This window comes from Microtus oregoni, unplaced genomic scaffold (assembly GCF_018167655.1).
Source record: "Microtus oregoni isolate MIOR12 unplaced genomic scaffold, Mior012 000105F_ref0000443, whole genome shotgun sequence".
NCBI classification, from domain to species: domain Eukaryota; kingdom Metazoa; phylum Chordata; class Mammalia; order Rodentia; family Cricetidae; genus Microtus; species Microtus oregoni.
Genome location: NW_024544720.1, coordinates 665,533 through 686,795, shown reverse-complemented (window position 1 = coordinate 686,795; position 21,263 = coordinate 665,533). Strand labels below are relative to the sequence as shown.

The window sequence follows — 21,263 nt, the reverse complement described above, 5'->3', positions numbered from 1 at the left end:
TAAGATGGTATCTTAAAGTTGTCTTGATTTGCATTTCCCTGATTGCTAAGGAAGTTGAGCATGACCTTAAGTGTCTTTTGGCCATTTGAACTTCTTCTGTTGAGAATTCTCTGTTCAGCTTAGTGCCCCATTTTGGTAATAAAGTTTTTACGATGGTTGTTGTGGATGGCCCCGACTATTAGCGTTCTTTTACAAATCGTTAGGAAGGATGATTTCCTAGTGGAACACAGACTCAGAGGGCTCTCTTCTGATGTCTCCTGCCCAAGGACCGCTGCCATTTCTGTGACTGGCTCCGAGATGCTTACATCTCAGGAAATTGGCCAGTACCTGGTAAATGTGCTAACGGGGCTGATGGCATGTCACTGTGACAGAACCAGACTGGCTGGGCAGGGCTGGCTACTCAGGCTTCCAGGGACTATACACAGGAGAGTGGAGGACCCAAGGAGGCAGGCCTGGCCGAGGGAAACCACGTCTCCCACCACACACCCCCACCCACACTCCTAGTCCAGTCAACACGGACTTCAGCAGTACCATTCCCTGCTTGTCCTCTGATGAGCTCCGGGGAGAGTTCTTTCTCCTTTTCAACCTCAATCTGTCCTTGGGTTGGGCTGGGAAAGGTTTTGTGAGGTGTAAGAGCCATGAACAGGAAACCCCAAGCATCTCTATGAAGACCCTGCTCTTGCCCGGAATTCTAAGGAAAAGGCCCACAAATATTCCTGGAAATACTGAAGTTTTCTGTGAAAATGTTAGTTTAATTTTTTTCTATTTTTGGGGGGCGGGGGTAGGGTCTCACTGTGTAGTCCAGACTGACCTTAAACTCTTGCTCCTATCAGTCTCCCGATTATTCTAATTTTTAATGATAATCTTTAAATAGACAGACTGATAAAAGGCAAATGGGGTAGAAATCAGAACAAAGATTCTGGTCTGTGACTCTTCCTTGTAAATTCTCACCTGCGCTTGGAAGACATCGCAGGCAACAGCCATAACCCAGTAAAGCTTCTTTACGAAAACAGGCAATGCACAGAACCTGTCAGCGGGCTGCAGGATGCTGGTGTGTGAAAGCATCCAGCCCTTACTGCTTACACAGTAGAACTTGGCAGCTTCAGCCAAGTGATCCTGGTTTTAAGGATAGAAGGAGGGCATTATGGAACCTTCCAGGATTAAGAAAAGCTGCTGAAGCCAGGCATGTGTCAGGAGTGTCTCTGAATGGAGGACAAGCGAGGTTAATGTGTGAGGATACAAAGTTGAAGCCTGGATTACCTTGGAGACCCCAAGGTTGAAGATGCCAGAGCCATGGGATACCTGTTGAAGAAAGCTGCTAACAGGGCATGGAAACAGCCCAGGAAAAAGACGTGTGGTGTAGCCAACAAAGCTGAAAGGAGTTGGAGATCTGAAGAGCACTTTGACATCAGATGCAGTTTGGAGTTTGCCCAGTTGATTTTTGGTCTGGCTCTGGTCCAGTATTCCCTCACTATGATCCCTTCCCTACAATTTGGAATGGTAATGCATATCCTGTGATATAATATGTTGGAAGTATGTGATCTACTTTTTGACTTTGATTTTATGAGATTATAGTTAAGAGACTACATGAATCTCAGAAAAGACTTTGAACTTTTAAAGATTGTTGAGATTGTGATAGACTATGGGGACTTTTGAAGTTGGACTAAATGCAATTTTGCATTATGATATTACAAGATTTTGGGGGCTAGGAAGTGGAGTGTGGTAATTTGAAAGAAAATGGCCCCCAAAAGAAGTGATACTATTACGAGGTGTGGCCTTGTTGGAGGAAGTGTGTCACTGTGGGGGTGGGCTTTGAGGTCTCTTTTGCTCAAGTTTCACTCAGTGTGACACTTCACTTCCTGATGCCTGCAAGCTGTAGGACTCTCAGTTACCTCTCTAGCACTATGTCTTAGCATTAGACAAAGAATTCGCATATCTACAGATAAAAGACACATTCAGAACCCTCAAGTAACCTGTGCAGAGGCCACTGTGGAATACTAGTTTAAGATGTGTTCCATTTGTTTATGCTGTGGAACATTTGTTTAATGATGCAAAACTGTTGTATTCTTTTATGTTGTGTTTCTTTAACTCCATAAAGCGGTATTGTTTTGCCTGTTTAAAACACATGATTGGTCTAATAAAAAGCTGAACAGCCAATAAGAGACTGGCATGCAGAGAGAATAAATAGGAGAAGAAGAGAAAGAGAAGGGGGAAAGAGCAAGAAAAAGGGTAGGAGAGAGAACACCAGCAGGCAGTCACCCAGCCACACAACCAGCCACAGAGTAAGAAGGAAAGAAAAGAATACAGAATAGAGAAAGGTAAAGGCCCAGAGGCAAAAGGTAGATAGGCTAATTTAAGAAAAGCTGGCTAGGGGGCTAGAGAGATGGCTCAGAGGTTAAGAGCACTGGCTGCTCTTCCAGAGGTCCTAAGTTCAATTCCCAGCAACCACATGGTGGCTCACAACCATCTGTACTGAAATCTCGTGCCCGCCTCTGGCATGCGGGCATACATCAAGGGAGAATGTTGTATACATAATAAATAAATCTTTAAAAAAAAAGAAAGAAAAGCTGGCTAGAAACAAGCCAAACTAAGGTTGAACTTTCAGAAATAAGAATAAGTCTTCATGTATTTATTTGGGAGCTGGGTGGTGGGCCCCCAAAAGAGTACAACCAAAACCAAACAAACAAAAAACCAAACTACAGATGCTCTACAATAAAAACTTATGTGCAGTAACGCGTGAAAAGTGCTCAACAGCATCAGCTACCAGAGAAATCCAAACTGAGACCGTGAGACAGCATTTCACTCAAACTGAGACCGTGAGACAGCATTTCACACGGCCTCAAGGGCCAGCTCTGGAGACTGATTGTGCTAAGCACTCGCAATAGTGAACAACAACCAGAGCTCACAGATGCTGCTGGTAAGAATACAAAACCATGAGAGCACTTGAGACAGGACCTGGCAGACAATGAACCTCAATTTAAGAAGCAAAAACAGATGTTTACCACGTGATCTAGACATTCTAGTCTCAGGAGTTCACCATGAGAAATGAGAGCCATGGCTTCAAAGAAGTCACAGATGTGACGTTAGAGCATAATTTCTGAGCTGGCCCAAACAATCTGTCTACAATAGGTAAGTGGGTGGAACGAGGCTCATTCATACCAAGAATCCTATCCATGGATTAAAGGCTGGTTTTTATGGGAGCGGCAGGCTGAGTTGAAGGTAGGCCCACCGGAATACACAGCAGAGCTAACCCCTGGAGATGGAAATCAGGCCAGGGACACAGAAGGAATAAGTGTACACCAGGAGCCCTCTGGGTGATGGAACTGGCCTGTGCTACTATGGGACAGTGTCAAATCATTGAATGACCCATTTAAAATACACATTGAGAGTAAGTACCTCACACTGCAGCTCAGCCGATTAGAAAGGAAGGTACCACATCTAGAGCTAAAATTTGAATTACATAAAATTTCAAAAGGCAAAGAGAGTGTGGGCAGCAATGCCAAACTTCTTTCAAAAATTAAACCTTAATGTAAGATTTATCCTCAGAATGTCACGTGAGTGGTGAGAACAATAGCAGTTATCTCAGAGGAAAACAGTGAAGTAGGGCTGGGTGTGGAGTCTACAGAACAGTGCCAGCACCTGGGGGCAGAGGCAGAAAGGTCAGAGATGCTCAAAGACAGCCAGCATCCTCATCCAGTCCTTACTTAAAGAAAAAAGTTAATATCTAAGTCAAGAATTGTTCATAAGTGAACACATTTCACAGTCAATCAAAGTATAGGAGGACATTAGAAAATGAACTATAGAGTTGGGGGTGGTGGCACACGCCTTTAATCCCGGAACTCAGAAGGCAGAGGCAGACTGATCTCTGCGAGTTCGAAGCTAGCCTGGTCTAGAGTGAGGACAGCTAATGCTGTAATGTAAAATAGAAAAACCCTGTCTCAAGAAAGGAGAGAGAGAGAGAGAGAGAGAGAGAGAGAGAGAGAATAAACCCACTTTTAGAGAAAAAAATTTATTTTAAAATTGTTTCCTCAAACAACTGAAAAACAATTTAACCTTACGAGATCAAGAATAAAAAATCAGTTTAAACATTTATTCAACATATAATTTGAAACTGGATGAAATATAAAACAATAACAGTACCTCTGAAAGATATAACACAAAGCAAAATATAGAAGAAAACGAATTTGAATCCCAGATTGTATTAAACTTCCCAATCCTCTAAAGAAAGACCAGCGCACACACGTGCAGTTCACTCAGCTCTAAAGGAAGACCAGCGCACACATGTGCAGTTCCCTCGGCTCTAAAGGAAGACCAGCGCACACACGTGCAGTTCCCTCGGCTCTAAAGGAAGACCAGCGCACACAAGTACAGTTCACTCAGCTCTAAAGGAAGACCAGCGCACACATGTGCAGTTCACTCAGCTCTAAAGGAAGACCAGCGCACACACGTGCAGTTCCCTCGGCTCTAAAGGAAGACCAGCGCACACAAGTGCAGTTCCCTCGGCTCTAAAGGAAGACCAGCGCACACAAGTGCAGTTCCCTCGGCTCTAAAGGAAGACCAGCGCACACACATGCAGTTCACTCAGCTCTAAAGGAAGACCAGCGCACACATGTGCAGTTCCCTCGGCTCTAAAGGAAGACCAGCGCACACACGTGCAGTTCCCTCGGCTCTAAAGGAAGACCAGCGCACACAAGTACAGTTCACTCAGCTCTAAAGGAAGACCAGCGCACACATGTGCAGTTCACTCAGCTCTAAAGGAAGACCAGCGCACACACGTGCAGTTCCCTCGGCTCTAAAGGAAGACCAGCGCACACAAGTGCAGTTCCCTCGGCTCTAAAGGAAGACCAGCGCACACAAGTGCAGTTCCCTCGGCTCTAAAGGAAGACCAGCGCACACACGTGCAGTTCACTCAGCTCTAAAGGAAGACCAGCGCACACACGTGCAGTTCACTCAGCTCTAAAGGAAGACCAGCGCACACACATGCAGTTCACTCTGCGAAAGACAAAAGCTGAGCGAGTGTGGCCATCAGCTGAGGTGCCTCTGAGGCAGGTTGTCAGGAAGCTGGGGAAGGGCAGTAAGAAGGGACCTGTACTGGGCTGGGGCAGAGCTCAGCCTGTAGAGCGCTTTGCTTACACCATACTACATAGCAAGTCTGAGGGTAGCCGAGGGGACACGAGTCCCTGTATCAAAAAGTGTAGCACAGGCATTGAGACCAACAATTGAGAAATGGGACCTCATGAAGCTAAAATGTTTCTGTACAGCGAAGAGGCAGTCTACAGAATGGGAAACAAGCCTTTACCAGCTATACATCTAACAGAGGGTTAATGTCCAGTATATACAAAGATTTCAAAAGCTAAACACCAAATGGGAGGTTTGTACCTAACTTACAACTGGGGCATGTAATTAAACACAATTTTCAAAAGAAGAAATACAAATGGCTGAGAAATATTTTAAACATCCTTGACCATAAGAGAAATATAAATTTAAACTATTTTGATATTTCATCCTACCCAAGTTACAATAGCTAAGATAGAGAAAAAAAAAAGACAACTGAGGGAAAAGGTGAGAGAGAAAGCTGGTGTAGCCATTGTGAAATAAGTGTAGCGGTTCTTCAAAAAGCTAGAGATAGATCTACCATATGATCCAGCTGAATCACCTCCAGAACTAGTCCCAAAGGACTCTATACCCTACTACTGAAATACTTGATTGTTCATTGCCGCTCTTTCATAATAGTCACAAAATGGAGAGAGCACAGACGTCCGTCAACTGAGGAACGGATAATGGAAATGTGGTATATTTACACAATGGATTATTATTCATTTGTAAAAAACTATGAAATTGTAAAATCTGCACGTAAATGGATGGAACTATCAATAACCATCCTGAATGAGGTAACAGACCTAGAAACACGAACACTGCAAGTTCAGCTCTTTCTCTTGTATGGATGCTGGGAACATTCAGATGCGTGTGCCTAAATCAGCGTACCCACACAAGTCAGGAAACCAGTAAGCAGCCATGGGAGAAGACATCAAGGAAAAGAGGACAGAACGCAGGAAGCATGAAGAGGGAAAAGGAATGTGGGAACAGAAGGGTTAATGTGGTGAGAGAGGAAGAGCAGAGTGGAGAAGGGACAGGAAGGATGGGGGACAAAAAAACACCTGTGAAAACGCCACTGAAACCTACTACTGCAGGATCTCCATATGTAGGTATGTATGTATGTATATTGTACATGTATGTGAAATATGTATCTTATACAAGAGGTTTAGAGGAAGTTACCCTAAAACAGGGAACATTACTCCTCCCAGACACCACAGACTATCAAATAAAAAGTGCACTGCTAGAATGGGTTCTCTCTCTTTGAGCTGTCAGTGGAGTCCCACAGATTCCCCTTAACAGAGCAGGTGATTGTTATTAATCTCAGTTACCTTCCAGAACTTTATGGTAAGGCCATGTTGCTGAAGATATTATATACCTGAGTCATAGAGCATGGCAAAACCAAGCTGGTACTGGTCTGGAAGGTTCATTCCTGCTGGCTAGCTTTCAGTGCTGGAGGGTATGAAGCCTGTGAGCTACTGCAGTCCAGCTGTGACATGGAAGGATGCTCACCGCTGCTGCTGCAGTCCAGCTGTGACATGGAAGGATGCTCACCGCTGCTACTGCAGTCCAGCTGTGACATGGAAGGATGCTCACAGCTGCTACTGCAGTCCAGCTGTGACATGGAAGGATGCTCACCGCTGCTACTGCAGTCCAGCTGTGACATGGAAGGATGTTCATGGCTGTAAGAGTGTCATAAATGTTGTAGGAGCAACTAAAAACTTCCTGACTGGATTTCAAACCTGCTCCACAAAATGGAACCCATGCCTAATACCTTTAACTGGTTAAAAACCCAAGACGGCTGTCATGGGTCCTATGGAAGAATCTAGTGCTATCATTCTGCTAAACAGCAATACACTGCTCCTAAGCAGTTATCTCTGTGCCCATAGACCAATGCATTTGCCAACCCTCCCAGAGAAGCATCTTTTTATAGTGCAGAGACTTCCAACCAGTTGGTGTACACAGAATAAGAAATGGGACATCGTTCCACAGCCCCTCTTTCAAGGCTCAGGGGTCTTCTTGGAAGAAGTCAAGGACAGATTGCAGAGCCAGAAAAATGGATGTCTGCAGCAAAGCAGTATTTGCTGAACACGTCAGTGCTGCGTACAGAAACTCATAGCACCTGACAAAACCTGGACCAAGTCAGTCAAAATCCCCAGCACAGATCAGGGAGGAGCAAATGGAGTCCCACCCCTAGCTGAGGAGGTTCTGGGAACTGATGGCTGCTGGGAGAGGGATGCAGCTCCCGAGTGGCTGTCCATGCTCCAGTGGATGGTCCCACACCCATACACACACCGTAGCTCTAAACAGATACAACGGGAGGGAAAAGCGGGGTGGGAAAAAATTGGATGTAAGGGATGAGGGAATGAACTTGATCAAAATACATATTGCATGTATAAAAATCTCCAATAATTTAAAGAAATGGTATATGCATGGACAAAGGCTGTCTCAAACCGACTGCAATGAAAAGGTCAACCCCACCCCAGATTTTTAAAAAGCAAAATGAGACTTTTATGTCCTTTGTTCATTTGTAAGTATATTATCTAAAGGTTCTACATTAAAAAAATTATTTAACTCAAGAATCTGGTACATATGCAACAAGTCTAACCAATGGTGAAGCAGATGCCTCAAATCAGAACGGATAAATTCAGCAACCCTGAGCCTCTCCGTGTAGAAAACAGGTAATGGTTTAGATGATCAAACTAAAGAAGGACCCTTGCCTTCCCCACGGGCACCATTTCACAGGTCGCAGGACACTAGTTAAGGTGGCATGACCTGGAAAGTACTGTGGGTCACATGACACAGCCTCGACCTGTCCCAGTTCACACCCACCACCATTCATTTATCCAGTCACCTCCTTGGGAACCTAATACAACCGTATTGATAACAGGAAAACAATCTGGTGATCAAACTACCCACCAATGCGAGAGTCAGGCAGATTCTGATGCGCTCAGACAATAAAAGCTGCTGATGTTTGGAATTATGTTTCTAAAGTGCATGGCAACCTGAAATACTCAGTGTAGTGTTAGCAAAAAAAGCAGATGGCGCTGCACGCGTAGTCACAATTTAGCGCCTCTTGACACACGTGGCTCTTAGGGACAGGGGTGGCGCAGGGTGGGAAACAATGTAGGAGGAGTCATTCTTCCAAATTATTTCACTTTGGTTTTTGAGTACTGTTTCCTGGCATCGGCGTGCTGAAGACATCAAATGGACAGTGGTGACAGAACAAGCGAGAGCCATGCAAGAAACCCAGGTGATGGGGTGACTCTCACCACCATCTCTGACACACCCTGGGTTCAGGTTTCCAAGCCCAGCAAGTTGGCTAGCCTGAGTACTGCCTCTCAGAAAAACAGGCAACCGCATATAGATACCACGTCCAAAGCACACACAGCTCGACTCTAATGTGTTTCCACGGCCATGCTTGCTGCTCCATGAAGTCTTCAACCAAGACCACCCACTTTGGTCCACAAACCACCAGGTAAGGATGACTCTGGAATCAACTATGAATTGGTAATGTTGGCATAGACAGTCTGGAACCCCATGCCCAGACTCCCAAGTGGCCCTCCCCCGCAAGCCTGTGCTTCGTCTGACAGGGTTTTGTTCCAATCTCACTAGGAAAGCTGCTCCCTCAGAGGCTATAGCACAGTTGATGGGTCCCTGGGTCCAGTGTGTGCGTCACACCCAAATAGACAGAACACATGTACAGTACCTTCTCGAAGTGGTGTGGGCTTAGCAGAATTTTCCCCACTCATTAAAACAACAAAAGATGCAGCTGCTCGAACTGTAGCCTGCCATGTTGACATGGCAACCGGTGGTTCCTGGCATGGAAAAAGGGCCCTGTTGTTGATGGGGGATCCCATAGTATAAACACATGGCCTGTAGAGGAAAGACAAAGACAGAGAAGGAAGAATCTTTAAAATGAGTTGTCATTTATCTCACCACCATGGCAGGAAGGTCACGTTGAGCTTTCCAAGAAGAAACACAGGAGGCTTTAGAGCTGACTGTAAGCACATTGAAACGGAACATGCCAAGGGCCAGCTATGTCAATAGCTCAGTGGTTATTCCTCCCAAATGAATCAAATATGTGAAAATGTGTGCTTGTTGGGGGTGGTGTGGTGTGTGTGTGTTTTAAGAAAAAAAATCTGGATAAGGTTTTAAATACTATTCTGCAAAGTTGTAATTTATGCTCCCCTTAGGCATTTCTGCCTTCAAAGGAAAAAAGCTTCAGAGACATTCTTACTGACTTTTTGGAAAGTATTCTGGAAAAGAAAACATGGCTGGAGATCTCTGTGATTATTAATCTTGGAAAAACAAGCGGTGGTCTCAAAGCCAGTGTTGGCAAGCAGACCCACCCTCCCAGTCCTGGAAACCGCCTTCTCAGATGGAGCCCTTGTGGGATCCTTGTGTGGAAGCCAAGAACAGGGCTTGGCACAAACAGGATGGCAGAGGTCACAGCAGCCAGGCTTGGAAGACTGTAGTAATAAGCTCATTAGCAAAGCAAGGTATGAAATCAACAGCAAGAGCTAGGACTCGGTCACTCCAAGTATAAACCCTCCCAAACCAAGCAGAATTCCTTTCCATGATTAAATCACAGTTGACAGAGATGGCAAAGACCTGCAAAACCAGAGTAATCCATTCTTACATCAGAGAAGGCACACCACTGACTCTCAGGAAAACAACTGAGGAAAAGAATGAGACTCTGGTTTTGGAGTTATGACAAATGTCAATTAATCAGCTTAAATTACAATGTAAATGAATCAGCTACTAGTTCTTGTAGAGAAACCAATTTCATTAACGTCATTATGATTGAACATTAATCTGTCCGTACGATATATTAAAGACCATGCAGGATGATGGTTTTCCTCTATCATCCAAGCCCAATAAATAAAGAGAAGACAGGGCAGGCTCTAGTAAGTAGAGAGAACTTAATACAGAGAACTGTGACACAGTGGTAGAGTGGAGAAATTAAGCAGGGACGAGCAAGGCAAGCCAGGAGCTGTATTCATGGAGCAGACACGGAAGGTGAGCTATCTATCCCCAACGTGCTTGCTCTTCACCTCAAGGAGCACAGAACTGAAAACTCAGAAAACAGCTCATTCTCTGCTGACCACTGTGCAGAAAGGACTTTTCAGGAGAGAGCAGATTTCTTGTTTGGAAGGTTCCAAGCTTGCCTCTTCCCATCAAATTAATCGTAGTCAGAGGCTTTGATCAGCAACTAGAAAGCTGACTACAGAAGTAGGGAGACAGGAGCCTGAAAGGGTCAGGTCTGCTGGGCGGCTTGAGGGACCTTTGGAAAATGGGGCAAATGGCCGGCCTGAGGCCACAGACACAGGAGCTAAGCCAGAACTATCCAGAAGTCTCTGACGGTTACAAAGTGTCCAGGTTTCCAGTTTATTTCCATTTATTATTGTATCTAATACTTTTACAACCTTGTGTTTCAACAAAACTGTGATACAGACTCTGCTACAGTGGGCAAACCTCCTGCTTGGAATTTCTGTCAACGATCGCCTCCTCACCCCTTCTCTCTAATTCCACTTCGGGATACCATTACCAAACCCAGGACTGATCACTGTCATCTAGATGGCAAGTCTAAAGGCCACTGTTGCTCTGAAATGGACAGGACTTTCTCAAGAGAGGCATTTTCCATGTAAGATGGTTAAGCTCCCTGCAAGGGCAAAGGCATGGCCTTCGGAGGCCACTCCTGGGGTCAGGTAGGAATGCAATTACCCTCTCATGGACTCTTCTCATGTTACACATAAAGAAATTAGGTTCTGGTTATAAATGACTCTGCTACAGTTGCTTGGCTTGTTGGCAGCATGGCTGCATCCAAGACTCTGAGAGGCCTGGGCTCTTGTCTTTCAATTTTACAATATACTATACTAATTCTGCGTACTGTTATTTGTTATTTTCCACTGATACTCGATTTCTTTTTTTAGGCCAAGCTTGGGGAATCCTTCTGAAGAGAGGGAGGATATATGAGCCAGAGAGGTCAAGGACATCACAAGAGAACCCACAGAATCAACTAACCTGAGTTCATAGGAGCTCACAGAGTTTGAATCGAAAACCAGAGAGTGTGCATGATCTAACCTTGGCTGTCTACAAATATGTGACAGTTGCATAGCTTGGTATACTTGTGGAAGCCTAACAGTGGGAACAGAGGCTGTCCCTAATGCTGTGGGGCTAACTTTTGGGACTCTATTCCTCACACTGGGTTGCCCTGCCCAGCCTTAATACAAGGAGAGTGTTTAGACCTACAGCAACTTAATACACCATGTTTTGTTGATCCATGGGAGGCCTGGCCCTTTCTGAACAGAAACTAAAGAGGAGTGGGTTGGGGGGAAGAGGGAAGGGAGAAGGGGGAAAGGGAAGAGAAGAGAGGAGAGGAAACTGTGGTCATGTTGTAAAATAAATAAATTTAATTAATAAAAAAAATAGTTTTAGCCAGGTGTGATGGTACATGCTTCAATCCAAGCATTTGAGAGACCCCCTTCTCAAAAACAAAGCTTTTTTTGTTTGTTTTTTAATTTTATGGTCTTTTGAGGCAGGATTACTTCCCTATGACTCGGGATGGCCTTGAATTTACAGAGACCAGCCTGACTCTCCCTTCCTTGTGTTAGAATTAAAGGTGTGTGCCACCACATCTGACACAAATTTCTCTTAAGAAGCAAAGGACATTATCAACCTCGTAAAAAGGGAGTCTAGAGATTGGAAAAAGTATTTATCAGCTATACATCTGACAGAGGATATCTGCAATGTAAAAAAACAAAACAAAACAAAACAAAACTAAAACCAGATAAACAAAATGGCTGGACCTTAGCCCTGGCTATTCCTGAAGAGGTTCCCAGCTGGAGGGCCTAGCTCTCTGGACCCTAGCTCCCAGGCACACCCCATGCCCCACCCCCAGCCACCAAACCCCACAGACCTCAAATCATCCTCCCACTACCTGCAAACATCCCCCACTGCACCTGGAGAGGAGCCCCCAGAGCCTCAGTAATGACTATCAGAGGCAAGGCCCTGCCTGCACCTGGAAGAAGAGTGACCACCTAAGCAAAGGCACCCCTTGGAGGAAGAGATGGGAAGGTGCCAATGCAAGAATGCATTCAACAACCCAAAGAGCAAAATGGCAACACCTGAAACTAGTGGTCCTAGCCCAGAAGAAGCAGAAGAAAATATCCTTAAATATAACTTTCTGAAGATGATAGAGACCATTAAAGAGAAAATAAAAATTTCATAAAGAAAATTTTATTTTGGAGAAAAAGTCAAAAAATTGGGAGAAATCAATAAATCTCTTAAAGAAAGCTAAAAAAAAAAAAAACCAAACAGGTGAAATAAACAGTTCAAGACTTGAAAATTGAAATAAAGTCAGTAAAGAAAACACAAACTGAGGGAAATCTGGAAATAGAAAATCTAGGTAATGAACAGAAACTACAGATGGCAAGCATCACCAACAGAATACAAGAAATGAAAGAGAGAATTTCAGGAGTTGAGGATATGGTAAAGGAAATAGATTCATTGGTCAAAGAAAATGTTAAATACAACAACTCCTTAACACAAAACATCCAGGAAATCTGGAAGACCATGAAAATAATAATAGGGATAGAAGGAGGAGTCTGGCTCAAAGGCGGAGAAAATATATTCAACAAAATAATAGAAGAAAACTTTCCAAACCTGAAGGAGGATATGCCTATGAAGGTACAAGAAGCTTACAGAACACCAAATAGACTGGACTGGAAAAAAATTGCCATATAATAATTAAAATAATAAGCATACATAATAAAGAAAGAATATTAAGAGCTGCAAAGGAAAAAGGCCAAGTAACATATAAAGGCAAACCTATCAGAATTACATCTGACTTTTCAATGGAAACCATGAAAGCCAGAAGGTCCTGGATAAATGTGCTGCAGACACTAAGAGACCATGGATGTAAACCCAGACTACTATATCCAGCAAAGCTTTCAATCACCATCAATGGAGAAAACAAGATGTTCCATGATAAAACCAGGTTTAAACAATACCTATCAACAAACTCAGTCTTACAGAAAGTACTAGAAGGAAAAATCCAACTAAAGGAAACTAGCTGCACCCACAAAAGCACAGACAACAACCTCACACCAGCAAATGCCAAAGCGAAACACACAAATACTACCATCAAAAATTAACAGGGATTAACAATCACTCGTCATTAATATCTCTTAATATCAATGGACTCAATTCACCTATAAAATGACACGGTCTAAGAGAATGGATATGAAAACAGTATCCATCCTGCTACATACAAGAAACACACCTCAACCTCAAAGACAGACAACATCTCAGAGTAAAGGGGTGGGAAAAGATTTCCCAACCAAATGGACCTAAAAAACAAGCAGGTATAGATATCCTAGTAGCTAACAAAATAAAATTCAAACAGAGAAGGACACTTCATACTCATCACAGAAAAAATCCATCCAGATTAAGTCTCAATCCTGAACATCTATGTCCCAAATACAAGAGCACCCACATATTTAAAAGAAACATTACTAAAGCTTAAATCACATATCAAATCCCACACACTGATAGGAGGATACTTGAACATCCCCCTCTCCCCAATGGACAGGTCAACCAGACAGAAACTTAACAGAGAAATAAGAGAACTAACAGATGGCATGACTCAAATGGTCTTAACAGACATCTATAGAACATTTCCCCCAAATACAAAAGAATATACCTTCTTCTCAGCATTTCATGGAAACTTCTCTAAAAGTGACCACATACTTGGTAACAAAGCAAACCTCCACAGATACAAAAATTTGGAATAACCCCCAGTATCTTATCGGATCACCATGGCTTAAAGTTAGAATTCAACAAGACTTGTTGCAGAAGGTCTACAATCTCATGGAAATTGAACAGTGCTCAACTGAATAACCCTTGGGCCAAGGAGAAAATAAAGAAAGAAATTAAAGACTTCCTAGAATTCAACAAAAATGAAGAAACAAGTACCCAAAACCATGGACCCTATGAAAGCGGTGCTAAGAGGAAAGTTCATAGCACTGAGTGCCCACATAAAGACAGTGGAGAAAGCTCACACTAGTGACTTAGCAGCACACCTGAAAGCTCTAGAACAAAAAGAAGCAGGCTCACCCAGCAGGAGTAGATGATAGGAAATAATCAAATTGAGGGCTGAAAAATCAATAAAATAGAAAAAGAAAACAATAGAAAGAATCAATGAAACAAAGAGCTGGTTCTTTGAGAAAAAACAAGATAGACAAACCCTTATCCAAATTAATCAAAAGGCAGAGTGAGAACATTCACCACAAAATCAGAAACGAAAAGGGGAACATTACAACAAACACATAGGAAATCCAGAAAAATCATTATATCATACTTTAAAAATCTGTACTCCACAAAATTGGGAAATGTAAAAGAAATGGACAATTTTCTGGATAGGTACCACATACCAAAATTGAATCAAGACCAAATAAACAAAAGCCTCCCAACCAAAAAAAGCCCAGGGGCCCGGTAGTTTCAGCACAGAATTCTACCAGAATTTCAAAGAAGAACTAATACCTGTACTTTTCAAATTGTTCCACACAATAGAAACAGAAGGGACATTGCCAAACTCTTCATGAGGCTACAGTTACCCTCATACTGAAACCACACAAATACTCAACCAAGAAAGAGAATTACAAACCAATCTCCCTCATGAACATTGATGCAAAAATACTCAATAAAATGTCGGCAAACTGAATCCAAGAACACATTAAAAAAATCATCCATCATGATCAAGTAAGTAGGCTTCATCCCAGAGATGCAGGGATGGTTCAACATATGAAAATCTATCAATGTAATCTACCATATAAACAAACTGAAAGAAAAAAAACACATGATACTCTCATTGGATACTGAAAAAGCATTCAACAAAATACAACACCCCTTCATGATAAGAGTCCTGGAGAGATCAGGGATACAAGGAACGTGTCTAAACATAATAAATGCAATATACAGCAAGCTGACAGCCAACATCAAATTAAATGGAGAGAAACTCAAAGCACGGCACAAATGCACACATGTGTACAAAGGAAAACAAAAAGCAAAGTTAGGTCCACATTCTCCAGGGAGGTAGCTTCACGTATCGTTACATCTCACTTTCCTTCCTGGGATGGTGTGTCATCCCAAATGGTTATTATCAACCAAAGTGACTGCAGCTCTAGACTTTACCATGTGAAGCGGGGAGAAACACTAGCCGCTGATGGAACCTGGGCGGGGCCTCTCCAGAAATGTCTGACACTGTACCCAGCCCTGTCTGTGAAGGATAACAAAATGCACCCCATGCTGGCCTGGCAGTCTGTGGTAAACAGGAGGGCGAGTACTCTGACATGATCACGACAGAATTTTCATCAATATGGATGCCAAACCTACTTATACTACTGTGGAAGGCTCTTGCTCACCCCATCATATCAAGGCCCACATCACTGAGGAAATACATTTTGTCCCTAACCTAGAATCTCAGCCAACAGAAAGTTCTTAGTTTCTAGACAGTCACCTGGATGCATTTAGGTTTGTTTATATACTTGATTTGAATCAGGGTCACATTTTGTGGCCCAATCTAACCTTAAACTTTTATAATCCTCCTGTCTTCACCCCATGCATGCCTCTGGGATTGCAGACATGAAGCCACCACACTTAGAATCTTAGGCACATGGAAGAGTTTCATGAGATGTGTGGCTATCCATGGAAGGGTATCTTGACTCTAATCAAAGTCTCAAAAAGTTTCACCCCTAAAAGGAAAGTGAGGGAAAGAGCAGCTTTCTGGGATTTTCTTCTAAAATCAACACTGTATCCTCTTATGACTCCACGAATCACGCAGACTAAAACATGGTATAAGGGCTTCCATCACAACCATGTATCTTACTGAGTCACACCAAATTCTATGTCGACCTTCCTCCAGGGTAACCAAGACTTCTGCACATAATGGATTCAAGTCTGTCTTAGCAGTTAGTATTTAGGATAGAAGGTCATGTTTGAGGTCATTAACATACTTCCAACTGTCAGTGGTTTCTTCTTTCCCACTATTTTAGTTCAAAAGTAAAGCATCTGGGAGTATAAAAACTACCAATCCCTACTTAAATATTTAATAGTATTATATGGTTAACCTTGGTGAAAATCTTCAGTAATTCCAAAAACTTGGAAGCCACAATAAGAAGTTGCTCCTTCACAATCTCCACCAAAAGCCCAGTAAGATAATGACAAATAATTGCTATGCTTTTGTATTCATGGAACTCTGTGCCAACCCTGCAATTCTTCCCAAAGCCTTCCTCAAACTCTCAGAGACTTGAGGCAGAAAGTAATCTCCCACTGAGCCACCTGGAAACCACAGCAAGAGGGAAGATCGTGAGCAAGGGACAGGCTAATTAGAGCTCAATGTCAAAGTGGCACTTTCAGAGCAAATCTTAACGGGTTTGAGGAGTAGGGTGAGGAAGAAGAGATGCAAGGAATTGCCAGAGACCACCACTTCCACCAAAGAGGCCAACGTTGAGAGAATCCTCTCAAGAGTAGCTAACAGATGAGTGAACCTCTATCCACCTCTTCAGTGATTCGTCAGGCTGACTCGCACAACCAACAAAGTTTGATTTAGAAATTCTCAGATTCTAAAAAGTCAGTAAGACAAGGCCGAGGGGATTCTTTGACTTCCCTGACTGGAAGAATCAGGTATCTTTTACTCCCAGAAACCAAGAGCCACACCCTAAGAAATCGGTTTGCAGTTCAACAGGTCTGACCACTTTAATCCCCAGAAGCAGCTCTCTAGCGCACTGGAGGTTCACATGCAGTGACAACCGGCCAAGTCCAGCAAAAGTCACAGCATGGCTGGCCTAGCTTCACACCCATCCAGTCTCAGAGCAGATCTCAGGATACTTTGAGAAAGCACTTGCTCAGAGATGCACCACTCCAAAGGCAGCCTTAGAAGTCACCACCAGTGATCCCAACCAACAGCCAGGCTCAGCACTTCACAGCAGCAAGCTAACATTTCAAGCTCCTAACTCAGCAATGTTGGAACTGAATCAAGGGATCTTTTCATCCTAATTTACAGGAGGTGATCTTGAAAACAGTTCAGCATACTGCAGGATTTACCTGCTGCATGGTGCTGAGTCTGTCTGGGTAAGGCTACAGGACAAGCAGAAACACCCCCATAGACTCAGTCTCTTCTTAGAGAGCAACCCTGAAGTGTAAGAGATTAGGGGCAGGAAGCACTGGATGACCTACCTGCCATCCTGGTCTGAGGTCCAAGTCACTGACTGCCCCTCAGGTTTAGTTTTGTACCATATCCTGATGGCATGAGGAAAGTCAGCAGCTGTCTGAGCCCCCGTCCTCCTGATACATAAGCTCCAACTGTCAGTGTCAAAGAAGAGCTCCCCACATCCAGGAGCCTGGCTGCAGAGAGCGTAGCAGTCAAACTGCTCCCTCCAAGCATCTGCAGGCAGAGCCACCAGGTCACGGACAATGTCACGCCTGAGCTTCTCAGGAGTGGCTGCAAGCTTGGGAGCCTTTGTGAATCTCTCAAGGCCTGGCACAGCAGCCACATCCACCTCCTCTACCTTTAGCACAGATAGATCACAGCAGTCCAACACTAGCAAGAAATCCTGTCTCCCATGATTCCCTGTGTCACAGCAGTACTTTGAGCTAGAGATCTCAGAATCACATTCCCAGTTGTCATGGTTACCATCGTTATCAAAGGCATCTTGATCACCTTTACCACAGACTGCACATTCATTATACCCCATCCGAGGTGAGAAGGTACTTGCATCCATCTTGGGCACATGGCAGGGTTCTGTTGTCCTAAAAGTACAGTCTTTCTCTGACTCCATTTGGATGGTGTCCTGGGAGGAAATTGCCTGTGTTTTAAATCTGTTCCCATCTCCAAAGAAAAGAACTATGGTGCCCTCAATGACTCGACTTTCAGAATCCACATCCAGATCCAGGACATAGTGCTTCACCAGCATGTGGCTGGTGTTGGCCATGAGAGGCAGATCATCCCGGGCAGGGTCCAGCTTTGTGTCCATGGCGCAGGACCTGGTTGATGGCTTTGATGAATCTTGGCCGAGGCTTCCGGTCTCTTCTACTCATTCGGCATTGCAGATGGCTGGCTCACCAAATAAGAAGCACCTGCTCTCACAAGCAGTGTTTCCACAACTTCCAGTTCCCTGGCAAAGAAAAAAAAAGGTTAGATGAAATTCCAAATAAGACCCCAAATGTCCCTGCAGCTGTAGCTCCTGCAAGTTGGCCACCTTACCTAGCAATGCCCAGGGTGGCAGATGCTCAGAGGAGAAGAAAGAAGCTTCATTACCGACCTCTACGCTACTCAGGGACACAGTCCTTGTTTCAGAAAAGAGCAATTCTTATGCAAAACTGCAACTCTTACTGCCTCGTTTTAAAATAATATTAAATGTATCAATTCTAATTTTGTGCATCAAAAGGTAAGTGGTTGTTTTTCTACTGTGATTCTAAATAACAAGTATGAATGAGGGCTAAATGGCCTCATACATTGTATTCTTTGAGAGCAATAATTTAATCCACACAATATAACTCCAGGGATTAATGTGCTTTTCACATTAGGACTCCTCTCCTATCAGCTCTTCCAGTAAATTACAGGGAAATGAGCCAATTTACCAGGAGTGCATTCTGAGTATTCCTTTGAGATTGTTCATGGAGACTTTTCAAATTTATAGTTAAATACTCAAGGTATACATTACATCTTAATAGCTGAAAACCCATTAACATTCTGGGTAATAGCTTTCTTGTGGCAAACAAAAGGTCTCATTTGGAAAAAAAGTATGCAAATATCTATAAAAGGAAGGAGAGAAATTAAAATGTAGAAGCAGATGTTGCAATACAATACACAAGTTCTTCAGAAAAGTTCTGAATCAAAATGTATTCTTACCTGATAGCAACACAGCTAAGGGGAGAGGTTTGGCATCATTTCAGACCTGACATGTACCTGATTTCCTTTAGCATGTGCTGCTTTTCTTCTACCAGACAATGGAAAACAAATGTTGGGAAAAAGTAAACCATGATGACAGAGGGGAATATCTAAATGTTTGTGTCTTAAAACCACCAAGGGAGCTTGTCAGCTCCACCTTTTGCACGATCTCCACTGAACTCAGCATCTACAAATAATAAATTGGATAAAGCTGTCAACTGCATCACTAATGGGAAACTGCTGGTATCTGGAGCAGTTAACACATACTAAATACACTAGTTTGTTGACTGGGCTTTTTTTGTGGGGAGACTTTTGAGGTAGGGTCTCATATACACTATAGCCAACCTAGAACTTTCTATGTAGTCCAGGCTGCCCTCAAATTCCCAACAATTCCTCCTGCCTCTGTCCCTGAGTGCTGGGGTCATAGGAATAAACTATCATGCCATTGTATGCTTAGACTTAAAAAAAACTTTGAAAAAACACATAAAAATAGACACAGGGTGGGGATGGGGTATGGAGGAAAGAAGAGAGAGAAATAGGGAGACAGACAGACAGAAAGAATATGGCTATACTGTCACAACTGAAGAGATGGCTTAGCATTTATTTCACAGAGACAAAGGTACTCATTAGCTGACCCCAACAGACTCACATTTATTTCTGAAAATGTATAACTTAAGAGTACACTTTGCCTACAAAGCCATTTTCCGTACTCCGGTTCATGGTGGCAAAGAATAGCGACCTTGAGAGCCCCATCTTGTCAAGCTGGCTATCAAAACCATGAGTATCAACACCAGAAGGTATTTTTCTGGTGGCCAACTATGGATGCTTCTGAAGTTTGTGAGAAGCTGGGTCTCTGCTGTACAGTCTGGCCCTGAACCCCTGCCTCAGTCTCCAAATGCTGCCACCGCTAGTGTTGGCCTCTCATCGACTTTGGCGTACTTGGCACTGGACCGGCAAGTGTTGATGGATCTGCGGGCCTCCGGCCGGTTCCCAGCCACCTGGCTAGTTTATGCCGCGAAATAACAACACACAAACTGTATTCATATAAACACTGCTTGGCCCATTAGCTCCAGCCTCCTACTGGCCAACTCTCACATCCTTATCAACCCACCTCCATTAATGTGTGTAGCACTGCGAGGTGGTGACCCACCAGGAAGATTCTAGCGTATGTCCATCTTGGGCTGGAGCTTCATCGCATCTACCCTGGAGAGGAGAGGCATGGCGTCTGCCTCACTTCCTCTTCCTCCCAGCAGTCTGTTCTGCTTACTCCACCCACCTATGTTCTAACCTATCAGGCCAAGCAGTTTCTTTATTAATTAATCAATGAAAGCAACAGATTGATATATGACACTCCCACATCAGGCAAGCCTTGGGTTTTCTTCAGCAGACTCTCCAGTGCTTTCCCTTGACACCATGCTAAGTCTTGCCTCAACCTCTCCAGTCCTACACCTGACAGCTCCTTCTTAGCTCACTACTTAAGCCCCTACTCTGCTGAGACGATCATGACTCTGAAATGCAGTCATAATTCAAAGAACTTCCAGGTCATTGTAGTTATGTCTCTTCCTAATATACAGGGAACAATATTCTTCTCAATAAAGGGACTGCTGTCCCCTTTGAACCCAACTTTGGGGACTTTTTCATAAAAATCCCAGTCCCATTGAGAATGACCGTGGAGACTAAATTTCCTGCACTGTTCCTGGAGAAAGCTGAAGGAGCCAAGGGAAAGCGGATCCCAGATGAAATGCACTCTCATGGCCACTTCCCCCAGCCAGGATGTAAGGCTGGAAGAGCAGAGCATGCTCTGTGGCCATGACTGCTGCCCGGAAGCCAAAGAGAACTGAGTGAAGCAGCCTGTGTCACGCAACGCTGTCCATCTCCCTTTGAAGTCAGCTCCAGTCAAGAGTCTCTTCCCACAAGGAAGGAAATGACAACTGGCAACCAGCACCCCTCTTTACCACAACTGTGACCCTTATTTCCTTCCATATTTTTCTCTTGCCAATATTTCTTTCCCAATAATCCCCTCCTGTTCCTGACATCAGAGCACTCTGTGGGTCCTGTTGTCTACATTGATGTACACCGTAGTAGGGATCAGACCCAGGCCTGGACACACTTCCACTGCTGACTGCATCTCCAGTTCTGTTTGCTAGTTTGACCTGTCTTTATTTCATTGAATTTTAAAAATAAAACAAAAATATTTTGGGCGCACTCAATCTAG

General features: G+C 43.7%; 1 protein-coding gene across 3 annotated transcripts in view; it reads right to left on the bottom strand.

Annotated features, from left to right (window-relative positions):
• The window catches only part of LOC121443390 (aminopeptidase O-like), a 254,765-nt gene that overhangs the window by 208,544 nt on the left and 24,958 nt on the right, over window positions 1–21,263 (bottom strand). For 2 of the 3 annotated variants that reach the window (XR_005973658.1, XM_041645146.1), the window contains 2 exons: window positions 17,335–18,272; window positions 8,804–8,970 (listed from right to left, as the gene is read on the bottom strand). Coding sequence is in view for 2 of the 3 variants with exons in the window: in XM_041645146.1 (XP_041501080.1) it covers window positions 8,804–8,970; window positions 17,335–18,131 (964 nt within the window). In the remaining variant the exon portion in view is untranslated. Of the gene's footprint in view, window positions 1–8,803; window positions 8,971–17,334; window positions 18,273–21,263 lie in introns of those variants that run through there. The other variant, XM_041645145.1, reaches the window with a different exon arrangement.